The following is a 12,781-nucleotide window of genomic DNA, read 5'->3' as shown; positions in this document are numbered from 1 at the left end:
GGTGGATGGCCCGATGGGAGGGGGTGGGGGATGGCCCGATGGGAGGGGGTGGTGGATGGCCCGATGCGAGGGGGGCGGATGGCCCGATGGGAGGGAGGGGGGGTGATAGATGGCCCTGCAGGGGCCTGAGGCGTGGAAGGGGCTGGCTGCCGGAAGGGGAAGGAGTGGAAGCGCTGAGGAGGGAAAGTTGCTGAGAGAGCCGGAGGCGGGGTAATCTCCCCCAACAACATGAACCCGCCTCCGGCTTTGTTTTTTTTTTCTCCAGCGCGGGAAAAACAGCAGCGCGAGCGCGGGAAATTTAAAAAATACACATGTGCTGCTTGGGCCAATATTTACTCGCCCGGGGATTAAATCCACACGCCCCGGGCCTGTAAATGTATATAATTGTCGAACACTGCCTATAAGCGTATGCCTGCCGTATTACACAGGCTTTTCAGCACAGTCTGTGTTAAAGAAGTGCAAGGCCTGTAAAACCTCCTCACAGACAGCTTTGAGTCTCATATGGAGAAAAGCACTATATTAAATGAAGTTGTTATTATTATTATTATTTTGATGCAAAAGTTCCTTGATGCATTGCCAGTTAGTGACACACAATGAAAATGATGCTCCTAATAAATCAGTGTTACTTCAAAATTGCCTTGATTCAGTCGGCGAGGGCTTGAATTTGCTTCCATGAGAAAGCGGGTAGGCTAGTGAGAAGCACAGGAAGAACAATGTGCGAATTCCAGAGCAGAGGGTAAGGGGAGGAAAGATTGACATGAAATGAGGATGAGGGTGGAGGGATTGCCATAATGGGGTAATGGGAGCACATGTTTGTTGATGATCTTTTAAAGAAAGTCGCACCATTGAACTGGTAGCAGTCACTTGCTAATCACCCTAAGTGGAGTTTGTTGAAATGCAAATCCGGCTTTTGACAGCAGTAGTCTGTTCTGCGTGCATAGAGAGAACACTTTCTTCATTTGACGTGATTAATTAAGAGTTGCAAAATCGACAGGCATTTGAAAAAGCAGGAAAATTAGCCTTCCACTTTCAGTCCATGAATAAAAATGAGTAGGACTGTGCTGGGATGTGTTAGATTTTATTTCCATGTGAAGTACTGCTCAGTATCCTTTTGACATCAAACTGAGTAACTTTAGATGAAATGGGTGATGTACTGGGTTGCAATTTATTAGAGAGCAGTCTCATTTGCAAGGAACCTTAGGCCAGTACAGATTTAATCAAGCATGAAATATAAAAGGTTCGTCTAACCTGTATAAATTAGTGATGTACCGGGTCCAAAAAAGAACCGGTACTGGGTACCCGGCGGAAAAAAATTACCCAGCTGAGTAATTTTGACTTTCCTGCAGCCGGTGGCAGAGGATGAGGAGGACTATGGCGACATCCTGGTGGCGGTGGGAGCAGCGGAAGTCATCCTTCAGGCGGTGGCAGCAAAGGACGTCATTCTTCAGCCGGTGGCAGCAGAGGACAACAACCTTCACAGCCGTGCTGGTGGGAGCAGAGGAACATGTGACCGGAGCAGGAGCGTTACTATTGGACAGTCGGGGAGGAGTGTGACTTACGGTGCAGCTCCTCCCTGGCTGTCCAATGGTAACACATCTGCACCCACCGGCACTGGCTGTGAAGGATGTCGTACGCTGCTCTCACCGACACCACCATGATGTCTCCATGGTCCTCATCACCCTCCGCCATAGTCCTCCTCACCCTTCGCCGCCGGCTGCATGTAAGTCTTCTGCTGCTCTGCTCCTGCCGTTCTCCAAGAGGGGGACCGAGGGAGCAGAATGGAAATTACCCGGCACGGGTCCCTAGGCCGGTTCTGGGTAATATCCGGGTACTTTAAATATGGCCGGGTACCGGGTAATTTCTGGGTACCCAGTACATCACTAGTATAAATTATAAAGAGTTCTTCAATTGTTTTTAATTTCAGCATATAAAATGCAATATAATGAAAAGCGAATCAAATTAATATTGAACAACGTAGCCGAAATACAAGTATACGATAATACATATACTTTTAAGGCAGGGGTTCTCTGCTCCAATACTAAAGACCCCCCAACAGGTCAGTTTTTCAGGATATCCCTGCTTCGATTGAGCCACCTGTGCTGAAGCAGGGATATCCTTAAAACCTAACCAGAGGACTGGATTTGAGAACCCGTGCATTAAGGGGTCGGTGAATGAAGGCAATTCAGGGGGCTCTTTGTGCAATGACTATCGCAAATATAGAGTACGAGACCTCGGATTTGACACAGCCATAAGCAGATATAAAAATTAATTTCTTGCATTGAATCAAATAAATGTCACTCATCCTGGTGAAAGGAGAGTTGTACAGTGCGGTTACAAATAGCAAGGAAAAGGGACTAGCAGATCTTCTTTTTAATTGTAATTTTTTAAAATAGTGAATCAAATAAATTGACTTGTAGCTAACGTTTTCCAGCACCGCGTCCAGTCATTCTTTTATAGTTGCCATTATTTCTGACAATGGACAACATAAGTGTTCATGAGACATCCAATATACATGCACATATTGGCAAGACCAACAAAGTCACAAAAACCATCTACATTCTCCGACGCATGTTTTGTTTTTCAGGGGCCAGAGCTGATGAATAAATATGTTGGGGAATCCGAGCGGGCTGTCCGGGAGGCAAGTACAATTTATGCTGTAAAACAGATGATAAGTTCATGTGGGGCCATTTTTGCTTTAAATGCATGTTGGGAGTGAAGTACAACATATCAGTTGGGATAAAGGCAGAGAGACCTCGCGAGCGCACGTCACCTATAACACAGTCCCTTCAGATTTCCCATTCTCAAACAGCATAGCAAACTGTACATGCAATTGAGTTACATCATTTGTTCACCAAAGAGGGTGCAGCTGAGGGATGATTTGACTCATCATCTGATGATTCTGTTTACTTGTAATTAATAGGGCTGTCTGCTCTTGATACACTTGATATTGCTTCTGGAGTCCACTGAACATATGTTGGCTTGTTACTTTAATCTCCCGCATACTAAAATAAAATGAAAACGTTCTCACCTTCCTTTGGATTTTGTTTTTGTACATAAAAACACAACTAGGCCATTGTCTCAAAATGGTGCATCTTTTGAATATAATAAATAATAACATATTTATCTACTAGGGTGGTGGGGCATTTTTTTTTTTTCTCATACCAACTGCCTGAAATATTATTTCGTCTAACAATTCTTATTACTTATATAAAATGGGAGATTGTATCTTGAAATAATAATTATCTTAGGAATTCTTGTTATACTGTACAGTACCTGTTCCAAAAGCCTATTGTGATACAAGTACATTAGCACACTCTAGACAAAATAAGGGCCTTATGTGGTTAGCTTAAGGCCTAAAGATAACTTCACCGTGTTTTAGCCAAATGAAAAAGAGATCCCGTTTTTATAAAGAAAGTCTGTCACTTGCGTATGGAAAGTAGTGCTGTTTGCTGCAAGATTTAACAATCCAAATGAATGTGCACCCTTTTTTTTTAGAAAGAAGGTATTATCTTGTGAATTCAGTTTTACCCTAAGCCAGTTAGAGTAATGCTTTCTGAGATGATATTACTTTTTCGATCTTGTGTCTCTTGTTACAAGTAATTATGAGTCGTAATTCATGTTGGGAAAATAATTTGAGACTTAATGGACATATTTAATTAGGTGTGAAAGTGGTGAGTCGGAAGTACCGCACAGAAACTCCCATTCAAGTCAATAGGAGTATATCTGCGATGGTGCTGAATCTGCACGATCGCATGTTATTGAACACGTTCCTATGGCCGAGCTCAGACTGGCTGCTGCGGCCGTGCGCTTGCGTACATGCCTCCGCAGCGCCCTCCTGCAGCCCAGCGATCTGTGCTCAAACTGCAGGAGTTGGGTCGCGGTGTTTGGGGGTGTGATGAACACGTCACGGAGCTGGTTCGCCTTTATTGGCTGAACCAGCTCACGTCTGCAAGCCCCAAATTTCAATTAGGGTTGTGGCGGCAAAATGTTGCAGCGTCAGTGCTTTTTTGCCGCCACAAGCAGTTTCTAGTGTGACAACTGTCATCCACTAGACTCAGTGAGGAACGTGCATGCACACGTAAGCGAGCGCACGTCGCAGCGGGGTCTGTCTGAGCGAGGCCTAAGGCTTTAGAACACTCACTGACCAAGCTGCTTGTCTGGCCAACATTCTGAGCATTAGTTGCGCATAAACGCCTGAATATTTGGCCAAATACAAGCTCCCAACATTAAAATTAAAACAAATGTGGTCTTTAATAGTAATTCATTTCTCAGAACAGGGCTTTACCTGGCCATTCATGCTTGGGTTAAAGGCCATTGTCTATGGGGGCGGACATTTTTGCAGCACCCAAATTTTGCCGCCCTAAGCCTGGGCCTAGCGGGAAATCTGCCACTGGGCATCACAATACTTTACAGTTAAACACATTAAAATTATATACAATTGTTTTGTTAGACAGTAAAAGCCAGGAGGAAGAGGTAAGTCTTACACCGAGCCCAAAACAGTGGTAAGGTAGATGGACACCGGAGCTCTGGTGGTAGCGAGTTCCAGTCCTCTGAAGCTGCGCACAAAATATTAACAAGCTGTATAGCCTGGTGACCCCTAAATCTCGAAGTGCATAAGAGCAGCAGGCACTCATATTTCAAATAGGCGCTAATCCTTTTAATTTGTCATTAAAAGAAGCCTTTCAAAAGTATATGACCATGTTTAGAAACTGCCCGCGGCTCTTCTGTATGGAGTCCCGCGGCTCTTCTGTATGTAGGCCCGCGGCTCTTCTGTATGGAGGCCCGCGGCTCTTCTGTATGGAGGCCCGCTGCTCTTCTGTATGGAGGCCCGCTGCTCTTCTGTATGGAGGCCCGCTGCTCTTCTGTATGGAGGGCCGCTGCTCTTCTGTATGGAGGGCCGCTGCTCTTCTGTATGGAGGGCCGCTGCTCTTCTGTATGGAGGGCCGCTGCTCTTCTGTATGGAGGCCCGCTGCTCTTCTGTATGGAGGGCCGCTGCTCTTCTGTATGGAGGGCCGCTGCTCTTCTGTATGGAGGGCCGCTGCTCTTCTGTATGGAAGCCCGCTGCTCTTATGTTTGGAGGGGGAAAATATAACTTTATTTAGTTTATCTTCATATAACAGAACCAAAAATCTCCTATTCGTTTCGCAATCAATGCTTTTTCCAGGGTGGCAGTGTTGATTTAATCCCTTCGACTTTCACTACCTTGTATTTTCATCACTGAATAAAGGAATGATGTTAACAAATGGGCTTCCTATCGACGTCTCGGGTATTTCATACATTTATCTGTTGTGTTTTCTCATTCTAGATTTTCAGAAAGGCAAGAGCTGTTGCTCCTTCAATTCTTTTCTTTGATGAGATCGATGCTTTGGCTGTTGAGAGAGGAAGGTATGAGACCAGCATACAAACCTGCATTGCCATTGGTGACCTTGTAATTCCATATTTAACCAACATTTATTTCCCAGAATGCTGTTCTAGGAGCCGCATGGGTCCTGTGTAGATTTGTTGCAGCTTGTGACGCATTTTTCTTGCCCTAACATAAGTAAGGAGGTGTGTAGTCACATAAGCAGCTCAAGCTCATGGATAGTGGTGAAATCCAATGACCAGAAACACTGTTATTGTTGAGTTGACAGTTTGTCGCTGCCCGTGGTAACCCAAGTGATAACGAAGAGGAAAGACAGAACATTTTAGAGCTTTTGAAACCCTGGGGTCTTTTCAGTATAGTGGGCAGTACACTGCAAGAATAGCTCTGTGTGCTAAAGTTTCATTTATTTCCCAGAATACAAAATTATAATGGGTGCGGGGGTGGGGGGCATCTTTATTAGGGGTATGATAAAGACGTGATGTGTGAACCCCTAAGGTTATTGAATCTAAAACAAGAATGTAATGGCAGATCCCATGTAGTGTAGTGGGTTCCTGAGCCTTTGTGAGGACTGCGCACTTAGTAATGCCCCAAACTTCACCCTAATGTGTGTGGGATAGCTGTCAATTACAGCAGGAGCTTCCAAAGCCGCTTCCCACAATGCTTTGCAGCGGCAGGACATTGTGGAACGTGACTTTGGAAGCTCCTATAGCACTTGACAGCTATACCACCCATGTGGTCTAAACACACTAAGGTGCAATTTGATGCCCTATTAAGTATGTATTCCTCCCAAGAGCTCAGGACATTACATTGACTGAGATCAGTCACACAGTTTTGTTAATAGTTTGTTAATGTAGAGTAAGCAATAACATTGATAAATCAGGGATTTGCAGAACAAATATTTATTTTTCATTTACAAACCATGACTACTTCTATATTTCAAACCTAGATTCCATTACTTCTTAAATAAAGTGATATATTTTAGAAAGACTCAACTTGTCTCTTACTGAGGCACAATTATAGTATAAACACCTTTCTAAAATGAAATTTAAAAAATGCTTTGCACCAATTATACCACGACTTCGTTTTTAGGACACTTAACCACAGTCCACATTTCTATGTCTTACATGTGTTCTCCAAGGCAGATGCAAGATGTTTGCCGCTGACGAGTGTAATATGTCCCTGTCTTTATTTGCACAAGCCACTTTACAAGGGGATTTCAAAATGTTTAGCTTTCTGCAATAACATGTACTGCAGTCCCTCATACAACACTTAATACCCGTGTCAGTGATATGTTTAATGGGTTATATCCGTGTCATTGATATCTTTATTTAAAAAATTAGGCATCATGAATCTTTCAAAGTTTGCTTGTAATTATGGAAAGTGACATTTGTGCGAGGTTTAACTTTAGCCACCCTCTGTTTTGTGTGTGCAACTTCAACCTATTTTTGTATATTTATAATGAAGGGGGTTGGGGGGCAGGGCGGGGCGTGCTAAAAACATGTTATGTGATGCATGCAGCAAAAACTTGGAGAATATGATTGAGAACCGTGAAGGTTGTAGGCCAAACGGCTCATAACGTCACCATTCATGAAGCGCTGCAGTCACTTTGCATGCAACAGCGTGCACAATATGCAAACCACAGTATATAAACCTGTTTCTTATGTAATCAGGGGTGTTCGCTGTAATGGATAGCAAGGCAAGTTTTCATGATCTCAACTCTTTATCCCCTGCGTCATTTTTATTTCCCATTATACACATGCTGCGTTCCTGCACTTGCTCCTCTGAACGCCTCTGGAGGAAATCTTCTACTCTGTTTCTGACTTCCTTCTCTACAAATGTATCCTATCCTGTTTTAACTCTGCCCTCACCCAGGTAAACAAACCTACTTTTCTTAACTAATCAACACTCACAAGTCTAACGCAAGCAGACTCATCTGTCTATGACTCTCTACTCAGACTACCGTCTGTTATCTGTTTTTCTTCCTCCATTTCACCTCAGGACTTTGCTGACTATTTCAAGACAACGCTGGATTCCAAATTGGCAAGGCACCCATCCTCTCTGTATCCTCCTCATATTCTACACCTCTTCCTAACTCTCCTCCGGCTTACCTTGACTCTATTTACTCTGTCACAGAGGAGAACGTCTTACTGCTGATCTCCTCTTCTCCCTCTACACACTTGCCCTCTTGACGCCATTCCCTCCCAGCTCCTCAAACCTCTCTCTCCTACTCTAATCCCTACACTTACCCATATTTTCAACTCTTGCAACAGTTATACTTTTACTCAAGAGCAGCAAGCTTGACCGTACTTGTCTCTCTAATTATCGTCCTGTCTCCCGCCTTCCTTTTGCCTTTAAACTCTTTGATCACCTTCTGTTCTTTCGCTTGCTCCATTTTCTCATCTCCTATTCTCTCCCAGATCCTCTACAATCTGGGTTCCGCACTGCTCACTCCACAGAAACAGCCCTCACTAAAATAACTAATAACCTCCATGCTGCCAAAGAAAGAGATATTACACTCTGCTCACATTGCTTGCCCTCTCTGCAGCGTTTGATACTGTGGACTACCATCTTCTTCACATTCTCTATACTCTTGGTATCCGTAACAAAGCTCTAGCCTGGATTTCCTGTTACCTCTCCCATCGTACTTTCAGTGTCATGTTTTCTAACACTTCCTTCTCCTCTATCGATCTCTGTGAGTGTACTCAAGGGGTCTTTTCTGGAACCTCTTCTGTTTTCACTTTTAACACTCTCTAGGTGACCTCACATCTGTTGGTTTCAAATATCACCTCTATACTGATGACACACAAATTTAACCCCTGATCTTAACATGTCAAAGACGGAGCTCTTCATACTTCCTCCCATGCCTGGATCTACTGCCCCTTGTACATTACCTTTGGCAGCACTATCAAACACGCAGTATCACAAGCATGCTGCCTAGGTGTCACATTTCACTCCTCCCTCACATTCACAATGTAGCTAAAACCTGGCATTTTTCCCTCTAACATTGCAAAGATATGCCTTTTCCTATGTCGCTCTACTGCTAAAACTCTATCACAGGCCCTCATTCTCTCTCCTCTCGACTATTGTAACCTTCTACTGTCCAGCCTTCCTGCCTCTCACCTGTCTCCCCCACTATCTCTCCTGCTGAAATCCCTCTCCTGGCTTCCTATTAAATCCCGTATTACTTACAACATTCTCCTCCTCTCTTTTAAGGCCATTCACTCTTCTGCCACACCTTACATTTCAGCCCTAATTTCTCGCTATACATTGTCACGTACTGCACACCTGTGAGCACGAGACCTACATATGGGACAAGGTTTAATACACAGCTCTCAAGCTGTCCCACTTTTCACCGTCGCAAAGGTCCCTCAAAGAATAATATCTCCCCTAAATCCGTCCCCATATACCACAAGTGAGCACGTGAATTATATGCAACCAGGGTTAATATACATGGCTACCCTAGCCTTTCTCCTCCGTAAAGTACTTTCAATTAGTTAATATTAACCCCTTACTAAATAGCAATCATATCTGTACGCTTCCACCACCGAGAAATTATGCAAAATATGTAAATTAATATATCTGCTAGGTTCTCAGGTCCTTGTTTATTATAGAAAAACTATGCACTTTACCCACAAAAATTTGTTGTAGCAAAATGTGCCGGGAAATGTAAATACTCTCTCCAGAGTGTGCACCATTCAGAGCCCCAAAGCAGAACTTATTAAAAAGTTGTTTAATATATATAAAGATACAGTTATTACAGAAAAAATCTAATTACAAGAACATACAATTACAGTAAATGAAGAACAGTTTCATCTTGCTCCTAAATTTGAGTGACAAATGGATATCTGTCCTTGGCACCTCTTACCCATGTTGTGTGTGGTACAGTTTAATTTGTCATGATGTCACATGATATTCTCATTTTTAATAAAGTCCCCAAACGAAATCATGACCTGTGGGTCACCTGTCTCTGGAATGCACCAGTAGTCATTCAAGAATGTTTAGTTTTCTTTGAGTCCGACAGGGTAATATCTGGCTATCGTTTATTGCCTTGTAAACGACACATATGTCACTTTTAGTGGGCCATCAGTTTTAGACCCCATAAATTAAACCCTTTTTGAAGGTCAGCACAGACCCAGGAAACGGTTTGACCTGTTATAAACCCAATATATTGTATTTTTAAAATCAAACTGTAGCCACATTAACCCCTGAAGCACCAGATTGCTGAAAACACTTAATATCTCATGGCATTATCATGACATACACCATCCCAACTCGTGTGTTCTGCTCAAGGATGTCTTCTGTCTACCCCTTATGTATCTAAAACCCTCTCATGCCTAAAACCTTTCTCACTCACTGCCCCGCACCTCTGGAATGCCCTTCCCCTCAATATCGGACTAGCACCTCTCTATCCACCTTTACGATCCATGTTAAAACACACATCTTTTATGAAGCATAAGGGTAGCCAGGGCCACAGATAGATTTCCCGGGACCCAGGACCACCATTACGTCCAGCCCCCCCCCCCCCCACCCTCGGCGGTATTGCAAGCACCCCCATTTCACACCTCATGAGCCAACTCTATCCCCCCCTCTTAATATGTATTTATCTCCACTCTGTTTCACTCTCTCTTTCTCATTCACCCCCTCTCACTCTCCCCCCTCCCGCCTCGTATATGTATTTCTCTTCCATACGTCTCACTCTTACTCCCTCTTTTCCTCACTCACTCCTGCCCCTCTCTACTCTCACTCGCCCCCATCTTGGGTCAATTACCCCACTCTCACTCAATCCCCCCCACAAAATACATACCAAAAAACCCCACCCCCCTAAATACACCCACCCCCCATACATATAAAAATACACCCTCCAATAAATATTAAAAATCCACAGCCCCAATACATATCAAAATCCCCCGCCCATGCATATTAAAAATACACCTCCACGCCCCAATACATATAAAAATACATATATATATATACCCACACCCCAATATGTATATATAAAAAAATACACCCCCAATACATATAAAAAAACACACCCCCAATACATATAAAATATACCCCCCAATATATAAAAAATACAGCACCCCCCCAATACATATAAAAAATTCACCACCCACCCCAATGCATCTAAACAATACGCCCACTTCCCCCAATACATATAAAACAATACATGCACTACCCCAATACGTATAGAAAATACGCACACACCCCCAATACATATGAAAAATACACCCCCGCATACATATAAAAAATACACCCACCCCCCACATACATATAAAAAATACACCCACCCCCACATACATATAAAAAATACACCCACCCCCCACATACATATAAAAATACACCCCCAGTACATATAAAATATACACCCACCTCCCCAATACATATAAAAAATACATTCCCTCCAATACATATAAAATATACACCCACCCCCAATACCTATAAAAAAATAACCCCCATACATATTAAAAATACCCCACCCCCAATATATAAAAAATACACCCACCCCCCACATACATATAAAAAATACACCCACCCACCCCAATGCATGTAAACAATACACCCACCCACCCCAATGCATGTAAAAAAAACACCCACTCTCCCCAATACATATTAAAAAATCACGCACCACCCCAATACATATAGAAAATACACACACACCCCCAATACATATAAAAAATACACCCCCCAAAATAATATGAAAAATACACCCCCCTAATATATATATATATATATATATATATATATATATATATATATATATATATATATATATATATATATATATATATATATATATATATATATATATATGGGATAGGCTAAACCATAATACTGAGTTAAGTTATGGCGAGTATATATATATATATATATATATATATATATATATATATATATATATATATACTCACCATAACTTAACTCAGTATTATGGTTTAGCCTATCCCATAGCCTCTCTTGCATTCCCAGTAAAATCAACCCCACACTGATGAGACCCATCAAGGTTGAAACAGCTGTCTGTGGGTGGTTTTCTGGGTATGCACCTTAACCCTGGCTGTTCTCAAAGCTGTGACCATGCAGCAAGCTTAAGCCTATAGGGAACCATGTTAAAAATGGTTATTGAGGCAAAAAGTAACACTGTGTGCTCATTTGCATGTCATTTCCCAGAATCCCTTGCTGCAGTGGAAGTGCTGTATGCTGGGTGATAATGGGGAAAGGCTGGGTTGCAGACCTGCCTAAGACATGCAGATGAGCATACAGTTATATTTGCATATATATATATATATATATATATATATATATATATATATATATATACCCACAACCCACACATACAGTCATGTGAAAAAGAAGGTACACCCTCTTTGAATTCTATGGTTTTAAATATCAGGGCATAATAACAATCATCTGTTCCTTAGCAGGTCTTAAAATTAGGTAAATACACCCTCAGATGAACAACAACACATGACATATTACACTGTGTCATGATTTATTTAACAAAAATAAAGCCAAAATGGAGAAGCCATGTGTGAAAAACCAAGTTTACCTTATGATTCAATAGCTTGTAGAACCAACTTTAGCAGCAATAACTTGAAGTAATCGTTTTCTGTATGACTATCAGTCTTTCACATCGTTGTGGAGGAATTTTGGCCCACTCTTCTTTACAACGTTGCTTCAGATCATTGAGGTTTGTGGGCATTTGTTTATGCACAGCTCTCTTAAGGTCCAGCCACAGCATTTCAATCGGGTTGAGGTCTGGACTTTGACTGGGCCATTGCACACCTTGATTCTTTTCTTTTTCAGCCATTTTGTTGCATGACCCAATTTCGGCCAAGCTTTAGCTGTCGGACAGGTGGCTTCACATTTGACTCTAAAATACTTTGGTATACAGAGGAGTTCATGGTCGGCTCAATGACTGCAAGGTTCTCAGGTCCTGTGGCTGCAAAACAAGACCAAATCAATTGTTTGGAAATGGCCTTATAACCCTTCCCAGATTGATGGGCAGCAACAATTGCTTCTCTAAGATCATTGCTGATGTGTTTCCTCCTTGGCATTGTGTTAAATCACACCTGAATGCTCCAGACCAGAAAACTGCTAAAACTTTGGCTTTTATAGAGTTGGTCACACTTGCTGATGATCAATTAATCAAGGGCATTTGTTTAGCAGCACCTGTCTGCTACTTAGCATCTTAATTCCTATGGATGCAGTAAAGGTGTACTTAGATTTTCACACACAGCTTCTCCATCTTGGCTTTAGTTTTGTTAAATCATGACACGGTGTAATATGTCATGTGTTGTTGTTGATCTGAGGTTGTATTTACCTCATTTTAAGACACACTAAGGATCAGATGATTTTTATTATGTCCTGATATGTAAAACCATAGAATTCAAAGAGGGTGTACTTTCTTTTTCACACCACTGT

The 12,781-nt window shown here is 42.2% G+C and overlaps 1 protein-coding gene across 2 annotated transcripts in view; it reads left to right on the top strand.

The window, feature by feature from the left end:
* AFG2A (AAA ATPase AFG2A) overlaps positions 1–12,781 on the top strand; it is a 407,705-nt gene that overhangs the window by 91,353 nt on the left and 303,571 nt on the right. For both annotated transcript variants that reach the window (XM_075615740.1, XM_075615729.1), the window contains exons 12-13: positions 2,585–2,638; positions 5,306–5,385. In XM_075615740.1, the coding sequence (XP_075471855.1) occupies positions 2,585–2,638; positions 5,306–5,385 (134 nt within the window). The remainder of the gene's footprint in view (positions 1–2,584; positions 2,639–5,305; positions 5,386–12,781) is intronic.

This window comes from Ascaphus truei, chromosome 1 (assembly GCF_040206685.1).
Source record: "Ascaphus truei isolate aAscTru1 chromosome 1, aAscTru1.hap1, whole genome shotgun sequence".
Classification (NCBI taxonomy): domain Eukaryota; kingdom Metazoa; phylum Chordata; class Amphibia; order Anura; family Ascaphidae; genus Ascaphus; species Ascaphus truei.
Note: the sequence above shows the minus strand (reverse complement) of the source record. Positions and strands in the feature narration are given on the sequence as shown.